The sequence below is a fragment of the Urocampus carinirostris genome, chromosome 10, assembly GCF_059441175.1.
Source record: "Urocampus carinirostris isolate Australia breed hairy pipefish chromosome 10, RoL_Ucar_1.0, whole genome shotgun sequence".
NCBI lineage: Eukaryota > Metazoa > Chordata > Actinopteri > Syngnathiformes > Syngnathidae > Urocampus > Urocampus carinirostris.
In genome coordinates, this window is record NC_142358.1 from 40,780,556 (window position 1) to 40,795,929 (window position 15,374).

Consider the following 15,374-nt stretch of genomic DNA (forward strand, 5'->3'; position numbering starts at 1 on the left):
GTCCCGTCTCTGTTCTGGTCCTGACAATCTGCTTCTTTAGCAAGGTGACCGAATCATCCCCCGCTGCCCAATAAACAGTGATTTTTTTTTTTACCCGGCTAATTTTGTTGCAAGCAACTGGTAGCATCCCTTTTACTCTCGCGCTGCCTTTCGGGCCCGTTTTTTTTCGCTCTTTGCTCGGCGGCCCGGGGTGTTATTAGACGGCAGGCGGCCGAGCGGCTCCAAACAGCTCAATGACAACACACGGGGCCCGCCAATTAGAAATAATTAGACAGCCATTTCACTGGCAGGTCTTTTTAAGTGCGTATAGAACGATGCCATGATGCTTATTAGGCTCGCCCGAGCAGGGGAGGAGCGCGGCCTCAAACGCTTTGGTGCGGCGGAAAAATAATTATGCCAGTGATCACAAAGCGAGCTGCACATCTCTGTACTTCACCTCCGCGCGTTTCAAAAATCCACTTCATTAGCTCCCGTAATTAATCCTCCAATAATTGCAGGAAAAGCTCCGTTTACCTCCCTTCGTTTCTAATTATCATCTTATAAATAGTTATGCTTCTAATTAATGTGTTCATTAGGAGGGATATTTCTCTCAAAGCCTCGCCGGGAGCCAAAGGTCCGGCTCGGCTTTCTCTGAAGCCTAAGCAGCCAGAAGGTGAGGCCATCCTGCCTGCATTTGCTTTTATTTTACTACATTCAACCTCCTAATTGGCATTTAAAACCCAATTTGGAAGAACTTCAAGAAGCTTAAATGAGGGAGAGGGAAATGAGTCGGAGAGAAGGAGCAAGGGGACACAGATACGCTTGGTGCTCATTTTCTAATGCCAAGGCTAAAAGCGTGTTCGACTCCTTTCAGGTGGGTGTGACCAGAAGGTTGCGCTCTTCTATTGTGGTCCAATCCACACAATGAAGGCCTAACGATGGATTTGACACCATTTATGTCTTAATAGGTAAATGGTTATATTACCGCTTGATTGGTCAGCCATCCATTGGACTCGTTCATTTACTGCCAGCCTACTTAACTGGAAAATGAAGGACTGTCTTTTTCCATTGTTTTTACTGAAGAATTTTATACATATGACTATAAAAGATTTTATACGATTGAATACAAATTACCGTAATTTCCGCACTATAGGGCGCACCCCCAAAAAATAGTTTTTGGTCCTATATCTTCCATAGATAAGGCGCACCGGATTATAAGGCGCTACAATGGGAACGTGGACAAAACAGTCTGATGGTTCAGTCCAACTGATTACCCCCTTAACATTCCCAAAGCTTGCAAAGAAGCAAATACGTGTCGTAGACACGTGCGGATGCGGTGTCCGTACGATGTCACTCAAATGCGTCGTTTCAAATATCATTCGGAAGGTTAAAGTCTTGGAATTCAAGAAATGCCAACCATTCCTTAGTTTCTATTTTCTTTTTCGCTCGCAACTTTACTGTGTGTATGACAATAAACACTTGGAATTGAGTTGAATTCACTCAACTCATCACAGCAACATCAAGATCGTTCTAAAACAAGATACCGGGAAAATATAAAGCCGCATAGCTCACCTAAGTTCTCACGTTCAATAATGATACGCAATCATGGTCTTCTTACAACCGTGATGAAGTAAATCCAGGAGAGTAAATTATTTGCAAATACAGACTAATAAAACATGTTTCTTTATGGTGTACTTTAGCAAGATTGCTAAGCTTGCTACGCCATTGCTAAACTCGGCCAATTGCAGGGTTTGTTTTGGCCATCCAGCCAATCCGAGGCTCCGAATAACTTCAGCCAATAGCGATCGATTTAACGGATGATTGATACATCTTTTTCGGCCAATTGCAGGGTTTGTTTTGGCGCTCTAGCCAATCCGAGGCTCCGAATAACTTCAGCCAATAGTGATCGATTCAAATGATGATTGACACATTGGTTAGCCAATGAAACGCCGGTATATAAATCACAGCATACACCACGGACTACTCCACGTTCGGGGGCAAATCGAGTCAGATCTTAAGCTAACAGGGAGCCAACGCAGGTTAGCTAAAATCGGGGTCATGTGATCAAACTTTCTTGTCTTAGTTAAAAGACTCGCTGCAGCATTTGTACTAGCTGATGGCCTTTGATTTTGGACTTCGGGAGACCCTATGTTCTGGTCCGGAGCCTTCGCTCTGAAAATGCTGGTCTACTCGTGATCCCAAGAGCCAAGAAGAGAGCCTTCTCTATTCGGGCCCCGGTGCTGTGGAATGCTCTTCTCCCTGAGATTTGATCTGCAACCTCAGTGGAAATGTTTAAATCTAAGCTTAAAACACACTTCTATTGTATAGCATTTTAATAACCTATTTGTTATGTTGACAATATCAGGGGATGGTGTCTTAATAGTCTGTAGTTTGCAATAGTCTTTGATCTGTACAGCCCTTTGAGACTCTTTGTGATTAAGGGCGATACAAAAAATAATGACTTGACTTGACTTGAATGTCTCCGGATTTCTTGTTAACCGTCGTCCTTGTTTTTGAGAGTGCCAAAAGTCGGGGGGAATGAGCCACCTAACTGAAAAGAAGCACGTCTGAGAGTAGAAACTAAAAACATCTGAGGGTAGTAAAAGTAAAAGAAATACTCAAGTACAAACAAACGAAACCAAATCTACTTATCCATCCTTCTTTCTTTTTTGAAAAGAGTCCATGTTACGCAGTGCAGACAAGGCTCCCACCCCGGGGAGTAGGTTGGTATGTTTGAGATGCTGTTCGATGGAGAAGTGCATCGGAGTGCTGGAGTCAGGTATTGGAGGATGGCTAGCAGTGAAGGAGGGGAGGGAGAACAGCGCTCGGGGCCAGAAGAGGATGAAAGAAACTGTCTGTGTCAGTCACTTAGACTTACCTTTGTAAATAAAGCTTTCTGACAACAAAGGCGAGCCGCACTTGACTGGCCTTTATAATAGATAAATAAGAAAAGACAACATGGAGAAAAGAGTGAAGAGCGAAAAGGAGGAGGGAGCTAGGCGGCATCAAAAATCCTGGTCAGATCTTACAGTGGGGATCATGTCAAGGTTTGTGCACTAAAGCGGGTCATCTTTCAGCTTGAATCAACACCTTGCGCGTCCGGTAATAGCGAGAGACAGAAGAATGGGCCAACGCGTAAGCCTTGAAGGGACGACCATTTGAACACTATGTAAAAAAGGGACATGGAAAATGGACGTTTTCTTCCATTATTGGTGCCTTGAGCACGTTTCAAACCCCAAACGCATTGTTTCGAAATTGAGATAAATGAAACGACCCGACCTTGATCCAGAAAGCTTATGTAATTATAGACCTGTGTCAAACCTACCGTTTCTTTCCAAAGTACTTGAAAAAGTTGTGGCACAGCAGCTGAATTATTTTATATACAAGAACAATCTTTTCGAATCTATGCAATCAGGATTCAACCATTCTACTGAGACAGCCCTGATTAAGGTAACCAATGATCTTCTACTGGCAATGGACTCCGGCGCTTCATCACTCTTGCTGCTGCTGGACCTTAGTGCTGCCTATGACACTGTGGACCACAATATCTTAGTAGAACGGTTGGAAAAATGGATTGGTCTCTCAGGAACAGTCCTCTTATGGTTCAGATCCTACCTCTCAGATAGGACGCACTGTGTTAAATATGGTGAAATGACATCTGAGCCCTTTAGTGTTACCTGTGGTGTTCCGCAGGGTTCAGTACTTGGCTCCCTTTTTTTCAGCATTTATATGCTTCCATTAGGTGACATTATTCGCACGTATAATATCAGTTTCCGTTGCTATGCAGATGACACTCAACAATATCTTCCGATGGAGGAATCTGTCACACTAAACTGGAAATTTGGAGGCCTGCCTCACTGAGATAAAAGAGTGGATGTCACTCAACTTCTTGCGCCTTAAATCTGAAAAGACCGAAATGCTAGTTATTGGTCCATCTAAATGCCGTGGCTTGTTCTCAAAATCTGATCACATGACCCCGATTTTAGCTAACCTCCATTGGCTCCCTGTTAGCTTAAGATGTGATTTGAAGGTTCTGTTGGTAGTATACAAAATCATGCATGGACTTGCTCCCACATATCTTTCAGATATAATTTCCCCCTATGTTGCGGTCCAGAGCCTTGGCTCTGAAAATGCTGGTCTACTCGTAATCCCAAGAGCCAAGAAGAGATCCGCAGGTTCGAGTGCGTTCTCTATTCGGGCCCCGGTGCTGTGGAATGCTCTTCCACCTGAGATTCGATCTGCAACCTCAGTGGAAATGATTAAATCTACACTTAAAACACATGTCTATTCTATAGCATATGAATAACCTACATTTTATGTTGACAATATCTGTGTATTTGCCCTCATGTAGGTTTTAGATGAGGGCATGGTGTCATAATAGCCTACGGTTTGCAATACTCTGTGGTCTGTGCAGCCCTTTGAGACTCTGTGATTAAGGGCCAAACAAATAAACATGACTTGACTTGATTTGACCACCAGAAACTCTGATGGTGTTAGAACGCCTAGCTGAATTCCAAAAAGAGCATCCTGACATAGTTCCCTGTTGCTCCAGGTGGCTCATTGCACTATGAAGTGCGATGTTACATTTTATGTTTATATATCTATTTTCTTTGTAGAGTGTTAGGACCAAGTGGGTATTATGTGTGAATTTCCCTACGGGAATGAATAAAGTATCTATCTATCTATCTATCTATCCATCTTATGTCAGTGAGTCATTAGTCTGTTTGTTAATCTCAAGAACATTCTGAGCCCGAATTGAAAGATTTGTGGGACGGTCACTCCCAAATTGCTGCTCTGATTGCCAAAAATGTTATATTTATTATTGAACAATCAAGAATACTCGAATCAAAAGGGGCTTGGTGTAAACTCCTTGGGAATTTTACATGGAATAACACATTTAAGTAATGATCATTGCTTGGGAATACTTATAGTTTTAGGTTCTGTTGCTACTATACAAATCATGCATGGACTTGCTCCCTCATATATTTCAGATTTAATTTCCCCCTATGTTCCGGTCCGGAGCCTTCGCTCTGAAAATGTTGGTCTACTCGTGATCCCAAAAGCCAAGAAGAAATCCGCAGGTTCGAGAGCCCCCTCCATTCGGGCCCCATTCCTGTGGAATGCTCTTCCCCCTGAGATTCGATCTGCAACCTCAGTAGAACTGTTTAAATCCACACTTAAAACACACTTCTATTCTATAGATTATGAATAACCTAGATTTCACGTTGACTATACTGGTGGATTATTTGTCATTGCAACACCCATTGCAGCCTGGTCATCCTAGTAGGGGGAATACCTCATGTGCAGTCCATTCTCAAAGGTTCTTCATTTACCTCATGTTGAGGTTTTTGAGGTTTTTCCTTGCCCTCATGTAGGTTTTAGATCAGGGGATGGTGTCATAATAGTCTGTGGTTTGCAATAGTCTGTGCAGCCCTTTGAGACTCTTAGTGATTAAGGGCAATACAAATACAAAATGACTTGACTTATATTCTGGGATTTGTGTTTCTTAGGTACATGTTTCATATTTGGGGGATTTTGGAATGAATAAGATGGTAGATTGATTAATACCATTATTTTGTAAGTGGGATAAAATGTTTCAGGACTGGAACAATTTGGAACGCACCTTGATTCAAGTACCGAAGTGTAACGGTATTTTTGTTATTTTAATAATTTCATACTCAATACAGTAATATGATATACACTCAAAGAAGCCTAATCATTTATATGTTTCGTCATTTTGGGGGTTATTCTGAAAACTAACATACCACGTCCTCAAAAACACTCACTCCAGATTTCTCCATAAAAATAAAGGAAGTGACACCCAAAACCACCTGCAACATCACACTCACGAGCAATCGCACACTGTCCATTCATTCATAAACGCCACTTGGTGGAATTACACATGGAGGTGGTCCGGTTAAAGATGTCGCCCGGCCCACCTCTTGTCTCCGTCCCTCCCAAGGCGTGACCTTGAACGCCGTGTCGGTGCCGGACGGGAGAAGCTATCTAGCAGATGTACGACACCTCATCTCATACAGGGAGGGAAATTGCTGCGTGAAATACATACCAGGTCATCCCTCAGCGTTGCACACACACCGACAGAAATGTATAGGAGCGGAGTGGTTTTGTATTTTGCACAGAAAAAATAGTGGACATGTAATAGGTCCAACTAGGGCGGATTTTTTTTACCAGATAAAGTTCTCCTGCACATCCTTATTTCTCACTCTCTTTGGGGAGCATTCCATAAAAAAGCACCAAAGTGACTGCAGTCACGTGAACAATGATTAGCTTCAGTAGAAGTGTCTGCAGATTGTAAATGACATAATTTGACCTCTCCAAAAACAGTACATTTAATCTAAAATTATGGTTTCATGTGGAAAATGAGGATTTGATTGATACGGGTTGGTCGATTAATGCTATGTATTGATTTTGAGTGGTTTCTAAATAATAACCTTAGGTGATTAGTGGCTCTTCATGCTATCCTGCATTGGCTCCCTGTTAGCTTAAGATGTGATTTGAAGGTTCTGTTGGTAGTATACAAAATCATGCATGGACTTGCTCCCTCATATCGTTCAGATTTAATTTCCCTCCATGTTCCGCTCCGGAGCCTTCGCTCTGAAAATGCTGGTCTACTAGTGATCCCAAGATCCAAGAAGAAATCCGCAGGTTCAAGAGTGTTCTCCCTCTGGGTCCCCCAGTACTCTGCCCTCTGAGATTCGATCTGCAACCTCAGTGAAAAGGTTTAAATATAAGCTTAAAACACACTTCTATTCTATAGCATATGAATAACCTATATTTTATGTTGACGTGTCTGTGTATTATTTGCCCTAATGTAGGTTTAAGATGAGGGGATGGTGTAATAATAGTCTGTGGTTTGCAATATTCTGTGGTCTGTGTAGCCCTTTGAGACTCTTTGTGATTAAGGGCGTCACAAATAAACATGACTTGCCTTGACTAGAAATATTAGGTTGAAGAAGTTGGAAGAAGTTGAGTGACATCCATGGTAGGGCGCCCGCTCTGAGACTGGGAGGTTCTGGTTCAAGCCTCGGCCGAGTCATACCTAAGACTTACAACATTGGTACTCATTGCCTCCCTGCTTGGCGCTCGGCATTAAGGGTTGGAATTGGGGGGTTTGGTCACCTAATGACTCCCAACACAGCAGTTGGGTCTAAAATGGCGGCGCCCTGTTTGGCTGCATCGGCTCGCTACAGTTTAACTGTACGGGTCAGGTGTATCGACATTTCGTTCTGTGTGCATGGTTACAAAGAATGACAATAAAAGTAAATTTTTTTCTTCTTCTATTCTAAAATGTATCAGAGAGCTATTAACGTTTTATTTGAATTAATAACAAGTATTCTTTGTTTCTTTTTGCGTAATTGATATTTCCTTAGACCAATTTTTAAGCTTATACAGCAAATGATCTGCACTTACACAGCGCTTTTCAAGTCAATGAAGACTTCCCAAAGCGCTTTACAATGTGCTTCACATTTTCACACACACACTCACACACCAATAGCGGCCATGCAAGCTGCAACCTGCTTATTGGGGACATTAGGGGTTCAGTGTCTTACCCAAGGACACTTCGACATATAACACGGAGGAGCCGGGATTCGAACCTGCAATCTTTTGATCCCAAGACGAGCGCTCTACCTCCTGAGCTAATGCCGCCCTGATGAATATTGGCTCCAAACATTGGATCATAATACTCAGTATTAGCCTCGAAAAACACATATCCGTCAATCCCTACCTCAGACAATCTGGTAGACTTTGTGCATCAAGTGGGGAATTTAAACGGCACCATTATCCCCAAAAAGGCATCATCTTTGCCTGTATTTCACCAGCAGGTCTCACGGCAATCTGACGGATCGAGCCACACACATGGAACCACGACGACGGTAGTGTGTGACAGCGCTTGCCGACGTCGGCCCTGTGATCCGGCTGCGATGAGAGGCGGCGTTGCCGGAACCGAGCCGCCAACACATCACAACGCCGTGCAGATCTGCACATGAATGCCCCATCGGCAGCGAGTCCCGACGTTGGCAAGGCCCGTGCGCACCCAACACACATACGCAAACGCAGAGAGCGGCCCCAGTATGCCTGTTCAGATCAAAGGGAATAAACATTAATGGCAAATAGGTAATCTGCTCCTCTTGTCTGTTTTACATTTCAGGGCAAGATTGACTGCCTCTGGGGGACTAGGCCCTCCTGATTGAGGGCACAGGAAAAAAAAGGATAGAGAGAAAAGGGTGTGCCACGATTGATGGTAACTACATGATCGACTATTATTTCAATTTCATGTATCCTTTTTCTTATTTATACAGGAGCCCTTTTGGAAAGGAGGTAATCATCTTCTCCACTTTAAACCCTCTCACTATAGTCCTAATCTCGCCTCCGGATGCACACATTGTTATTCCCGCTCTTCACCCTCACCGCTCTTATCTGCTTTCTATTTTGTGTTGCCTATTCATTTCCAGCCCACTCTGCTGCATTCAATACGGGGCCTCAACTTTTCCCGCTCGCTTCAAACTTCCCTTTTTCTCAGTCTCTTGCTTCTCCGGGGTCGCTGCTCTTACGCCTCTCGTTCATATTCCGCAGGGGGTGTCAAGGCAGCGTGGCCAGGTTGGGGCGGGTTACGCACGGCGTCTTATATCCAATCAGAGAATCCATCATGAGGTGCTGTCCACTCAATCCTGCACTGATCCATCAGCCGGCATCCTCAGACGTGCACGCTTTACGACTGACTAATGGCACTGGAAACGTGTACGGTCCGAGTCAAGCTTATATTTGGTTCATTAAGACGACAGAACACTACACATACCGCAAACAGTGGATTTCAGAGTTATTTGAAGTGTAAACAAACTAAGCGAAGGATTTTATACATTTGACTATAAAGGATTTTGTACGATTGAATACAATTTACATTTAATGCAAAAGATATTCACTGGCTGGGCTGTGGTGCGGGGTCAGTGCAACCTAGTGGAGAATGATGTTTACAGGAACGGCAGGAACGGGACGAAGGTCTGATAAGAAAATCAACACATCCAGACGCAGAGGGGCCCTGATGAGGTAGAAACGCTCATTGTTGTTTTCCAGACATCGCTTCATTGACGCGCCCATGGGAGGAGTCGGCGCGCCGTTGCGCGGGGAGAGGATGGCCAATGAGGGAGAAGCTAAAGGATTTGAGAAAAAGGGCTTCCCAGAGACTCTGAGGACACTAATACGGCCATATTTGATGGAGTACACTTAGTCAAATTGTTAGTAAAATTAAATCTGCCGTGTGGAAATGTCGGCTCTCTTGTTCATCTTTTCCATCAAGAAAAGAGCGAGCATAAATTGTTGGGTGAATGTAGGTTATATTTGGTTAATGGAGTCAGATAACTAATTTGAACAATTTGGTAAACGGTACATTTTATTATTTAATTCCCAACACAAGTCTGGGTGATACAGTGTCGTTTTTTTGTAATATCAATTATATATGTTTTAATAATAGACAATTAACGAATGCTAAAATTCCTCCTTGTCAACTTTTTGTGGCGCACATTTCGCCTTAACAGGATTCTGTAGCTTTGCCCTTGTGATTTTTCAGAGCATCTTGTTTACGCTAGCACAGCGTGGTTATTGCAAGGGGTAGTCAAAATATTGAGAGTTTTTGGTAATCACCAGCCTTGATTCTGAGCATAGTAGCCACATTAATGACTAGATTTACTTAAGCGGCTGCTACCATTATTGGTTACATCCGATAGGTTTGCAGCTAGCATTAGCAGCTAACATCACTGCGTTCTTGTTTTTTTTTTCTTAGCACAATAAATTTGGGCCGAATCTTTGCTAAAACTAGAGTGTGTTCAAAATAAAGAAAATAATTGTTCCCCCTTGGAAGAACATTTTACTATTTCTAGAGGATCTTTTCTAGTCAAGGAAAATGTATACTTTAAATAAGCAATGTATTAGATTGTTTTGCTCGTTAAAAATAAGTTTTCTATAATTATCAAATGAGCAAAATAATCCATATCTAAATAGATAGATACTTTATTCATCCCTGTAGGGAAATTCACACTTCCAGCAGTATCCTAGCGTTGAAAAATAAAATAAAATAAAAGATATAGAATACAAAAATACCCAATATAACGTGTTGATATAGAGTAAGTAAATAGTGCTACAGAAAATACACACTGTAATAAAAATAGGGTCATATGCAAATATGGGGGTGGGGTTTCATGTGGGCTTTTACTCCCCCGAGTGGAGTTAAAGAGCCTCATGGCATGAGGAAGAAATGATCTCCTCAGTCTGTCCGTGGAACAAGACTGTGACAGCAGTCAGATAAGACAATTCTGCTTGTTTAAACCCATTTTTCTTATTTATTAGTTATTTCCAGAAAAAATAACATAAAGCATCTTAAAACAACAAAAAATATACTAAAAATGGCCAAAATGATCTGCCAATGGGGTGAGAATGTTTTTGTTGTTGTTTTTATTTAATCTATTTTCTAAAATATTGACATTTACTTTGTTAGACGGTGTTATGAGTGCACTGCAGGAAAGAGGTCTAAATCTAGTGGAAGCAAGAGCTCTTGTTGATGATAGGAATGAGTGGAGAGGTGTTGTAAAATGATAGTGTGAGGTTTGGACGCATTCTAAGGGATGAGCAGGGCACCCGTATGATGCGGCAGGGGTAAACCAGTGAAAGCTGTCGGGCCCTGCTGTTGAACAGAAGAGTGTGTTGCGTCGCCCTGACCCAGGTGACATGGCCGAATTCTTGCGTCCCATTTCATCTGGAGGGACGAAAGCATGACCAACTTAGGTTTGGGTGTTTGGGCATTTGGGTTGGCCATGGTCCAAAAATGTTTGTGTGTGTTTTTTTGCTATTTTTTTTCCTTTTTTGTTTTCTTTGTTATTGTATGTGTTTGTCTCTCTTGAGGGATATGACCAAGGTAGATAGACTTTGTTAGACACCAAGAATATATATCATCCACGAGCGGTGGACAGCATTTACTCAATTTACCTGTAAAAAAGGTTGCCTTAACAGCCGCTGTAGTTTATACCCATAAAAACATACATCCAACCATCCAAACAGAGAATCCAAATGTCAATCAACATCAAGTTTTAAACAAGCTTATGTCACGTGCTTCAAAATCCAAATGTCCCAATTGCAGAACTAATAAAATCGAATTATATCCCACCCAACGACAAGATGCTTTTCCTCCCAATATTTGTCACAGAAAAAATGCCACGATGCATATCTGGCAAAATTACCCGTAAAAAAACCCATCCCACCTGCTCCTCACTAAGCAGATTACACAACTCCCGCTAATCACACCGACGCGTCGTACGCGCCGATGTCATCGGCTCTAATTCTAAAACTCCTAAATCCCTTGCACCTTTCATCTGGCGCCACTCCGATGGCGTCGTTTCCTGACAGATGTTCTCGTCGCCGGTGCTGCAATGATTGACTGCCTCCTGAGGTCAAAGCCTAGGCTTGAAAAGCCAGGCTCCCCCCGACCTTCCCAGCCCCCAAAAAAGATGCAAAATCGCAGCGTCATCCAGCAAGTCAAAGGCCTCGCTGCGAGTCCTGCCTTCGTGGCGACGTCTCCGTAATGAGGATATTAAAACACTTCTTTGCCGTTTGTGATTAAAATGATCCCTGCTCCACTTGCGTCATCCGCGGATAAACAAAAAGGCCTTACTCGCCGCATATATTACGACACGCTTTCTTTCACGGGGGCATCTGTGCACGTCTGTGTGTGTATGCGGTTTACTGGTTCATTAGGAGCAGATTAGCGATGCTAATGACATGGAGCACCACACACAGAGACGTTGCCTTTATGTTGCTGAAAGGGATATGCAAGCAAGTGTGTGTGTTTACCAGCGTTTTCAAGGTGTGTTCACTTGCAGCTCACAAAAGCGGGAAAAAAATGCCGCTGGACAGTACATAATAATCAGAAATTAGGTAGGGCTGTTGCAAATATTATAATAATTGCTAATAATAATAATAGAATAAGATGGCGGCGCGCGCGAGTGCAGCGGCTTCACATGTCTCTCCAGTAAATCTTTTTACTTTTAGTGTTCTTTTATCTCTCATCTTTTTTTTGATAAATACTTGCTCGGCAACAATCACCTTAAGTCCCCAGGAACTTATTAACCTGGGTCTAAGATTAGACTTCGACTCATGTCACGACTACAACACCGACAACAACATCCCAAAGGACATACGCTGTTGGCCCTCATCCTAGGGGTCCTTCTTGCACAATGTTGACTATCTTTTTTTGCACTATGATGACTATTTTTGCACCAAATGCATATTGCACAAACCCTACGATAACAAACTGTATGTAACATCCTATATGCCGACATTTCTTGGGTAAAGACAGACAGACAGACAGATAAGATAGATAGATGGATAGATAGAGAGAGAGATAGATGGATAGAGAGAGAAACATACTTTATTCATCCCCATAGGGAAATTCACACTTCAAGCAGTATCCTTGTGTTGAAATGTCCATAATTGTTACATTAATATCCATTTCATAGTCAGGGATCAGAATGGAGATTTTCATTTTCAGCTGAAATAGCCAGGGTCCAGGAATAAAGCAGGGCGGAGCCCCCCCCCCAAGCTCCTGGGTTTTAGGCAATTTACTTGTCCAAAACCATGCTTATATTTATCATTTAAGTAACATTTTTAGAAGATTAAAATAATTTGCCCACATAACTGATTTTTTTGTAAATACTGCAAGATAAGTTCAAATGCAGTTCAGTCCCTGCAGCTTGAGCAACAATGCGGCCAATTTTTCTAACGGCCGCTAAAAAAGGATAAAGAGTGAGACAGTCGGATTTTGAATTTGTTTGCTACGCAAGAGAAAAAGTGAAAAAGTCGGAATGCCTTTGGGGTTCAAAAACAGCGGAAATCCGCGGATCCGCGGAAAATTCTGATCCCTGCATAGTGCCCTGTTTGGGTGTAGCATGCACCTGTGCAATAGGGGGCAATGGCGCTTCATCAGACAATATCATACAAACTAATGCCAGCTGCAGTTCATCACAAGGGATTACGATAATGGCAAAGAAAAGCCACCAGAGAGAAGTGTCTGCATCATTTTGAAGCAGACTTGATGAGAAACAGGGCAACACATTGAAGCATTTACAAGCCCTTCACCTAAAATTCTAGCAGTTAAACATTAAATTCAAGCATTTTCAAGGATTTCATGCCCCGGTACGAAACTTGTAAATAAACAACGATTCATGCTCAATATTCGTTGTATCGTATCTCGCTATAGTCACTGCAATCACCCACAATGCCACTAGCGCTCACGTCAGACATTTTTGCAGCTAACTTTGCAGCCTCTAGCATAGTGGTCGATAACCTTTCAACCAAAACAGCCATGATAGCAAAATATTCTGATTTTTTTTTTAAAGAAAGAGGCATACCATACATTTTAAGACAACATTCAACCAAACCGCCAAAACCACTCTCCAGACAAAAGCTATTTTTGCACCATTTGTTTCACTGTGTGACATTAGATGATTTGATCAAATTAATAAAATAGTAATAATGCCAGACCCTGTGTCCCATATCAACAAATATACCACTTTAAACCTGTCTTCCTCCCACAGTTACTTGAGATTGTTGATGCTCATTTTGACCTTGATTTTTTTCGGAAATAGGTGCAAGCAGTTCTTTTGTTAAAATGTCACAAAATACTGCAAACGAAAGGTTTCCAGTAATTTGCTTTAGGGCATTGGGATCATGCAAGAGAGAAGGAAGCGTTCTGTGAGTGCGGTCATCAGCCCACCCCTACCACTCACCCAATTAAATTGCTTTGTGTACTTAGTTGCCATTTTTGGGAGTCTACTGTTTGTTCTATGGGTGTTCATCACAAAGTGTCTCAACAGTGGACATACATTATCTGATGAGCTCCCATATAAAGGATTGCTTAGCGACATACAACCAAAATGGGGTCTGTTGACTGTAAACTGGAGTGAAAACTGTGCCCTTCATATACTGGACCAAACCTCCCCGTGCCCAGCTTTATGTTAGCTTTGCACGTGCCTGACGCAGTTAAGGACAAATCATAATTGGAACAAGCTATCTCCAAGCTATATGTACTAATGAAAAGAGCCATATGAAGACTCTTAAGACTAATAAATAATTGTCTCTGTTGTTTAGGTGCATATGCCGGCCACAGGTTATCGAACCCTGCTTTAGTGTTGGCGCTCCAGTCGCTAATGATAGCAGCTAACCTAGCAGACCATGCCAAGTCTTTTTACCTTCTGTCTCGGCTGCGTGTCCGGCGCGAACGGTGGCTGCGTCCCTTGTCACGGCTCCGACTTCTTTCTTTGCGAGATGAAGTCCGGGAGGAGACGCTGCTCGAACGCCTCTTTCGTCTAAAATTAACAAAACCAAAACCTTAATATCTGAGCCCTTTAGTGTTACCTGTAGTGTTCCGCAGGGTTCAGTATTTGGCCCCCTTCTTTTCAGCATTTACATGCTTCCATGAGGTGATATTGTTCGCAAACACAATATCAGTTTTCATTGCTACGAAGATGACAATCAACTACATCTTCCGATTGAGGAATCTGCCACACTAAACTGTGGAAATTTGGAGGCCTGGGTCACTGAGATAAAATAATGGATGTCACTCAACTTTTTGCGCCTTAACTCTGAAAAGACCGAAATGTTAGTTATTGGTCCATCTAAATGCCGTGACGTGCTCTCAAAAACTTCTCTAAACATTGACAAATGTAATATAACCCAGAGTGACTCAGTCAAAAATGTAGGTGTCATATTTGACCCCAAGCTGTCTCTTTGAAACACACGCTCAGAATATTACTGGAACAGCTTTCTTCCATCTTCTCAACATTGCTAAAATCCGCTCTATACTGTCTCAGTCAGATGCAGAGATTATAATTCACGCGTTTGTTACTTCCCGTCTCGATGACTGTAATGCCCTACTCTCCGGTCTCCCCAAAGTCCAAAATCAAAAGCCTTCAGCTGGTACAAAATGCTGCAGCTAGGCTTTTAACTAAGACAAGAAAGTTTGATCACATGACCCCAATTTTAGCTAACCTGCATTGGCTCCCTGTTAGCTTAAGATGTGATTTTAAGGTTCTGTTGGTATATGTGCATATGATAATATGTGTAATATTTGTCCTCATGTAGGTTTTAGATCAGGGGATGCTGCCATAATAGTCTGTGGTGTGCAATAATCTGTGGTCTGTGCAGCCCTTTGAGACTATTTGTGTTTAAGGGCGTCACAAATAAACATGAGTGGACCTGCCTTAAATCAAGTAGGGCTCTATACTCTCTCCCTATCGAGTGTCCTGTAATATTGTTTTACATTCAGTTTGCAGGGACGTTTAAAGTCGTTTTGGTTTAAAAGCTCTTGTTCGGTTTCATCCGTGTTCTAA

At 42.4% G+C, this 15,374-nt stretch overlaps 1 protein-coding gene across 1 annotated transcript in view; it reads right to left on the reverse strand.

The window, feature by feature from the left end:
* Positions 1-15,374, reverse strand: part of rsrc1 (arginine/serine-rich coiled-coil 1) — a 284,392-nt gene that overhangs the window by 263,890 nt on the left and 5,128 nt on the right. Inside the window, exon 3 of the mRNA XM_088346059.1 lies at positions 14,235-14,351. Within this exon, the coding sequence (XP_088202185.1) occupies positions 14,235-14,351 (117 nt within the window). The remainder of the gene's footprint in view (positions 1-14,234; positions 14,352-15,374) is intronic.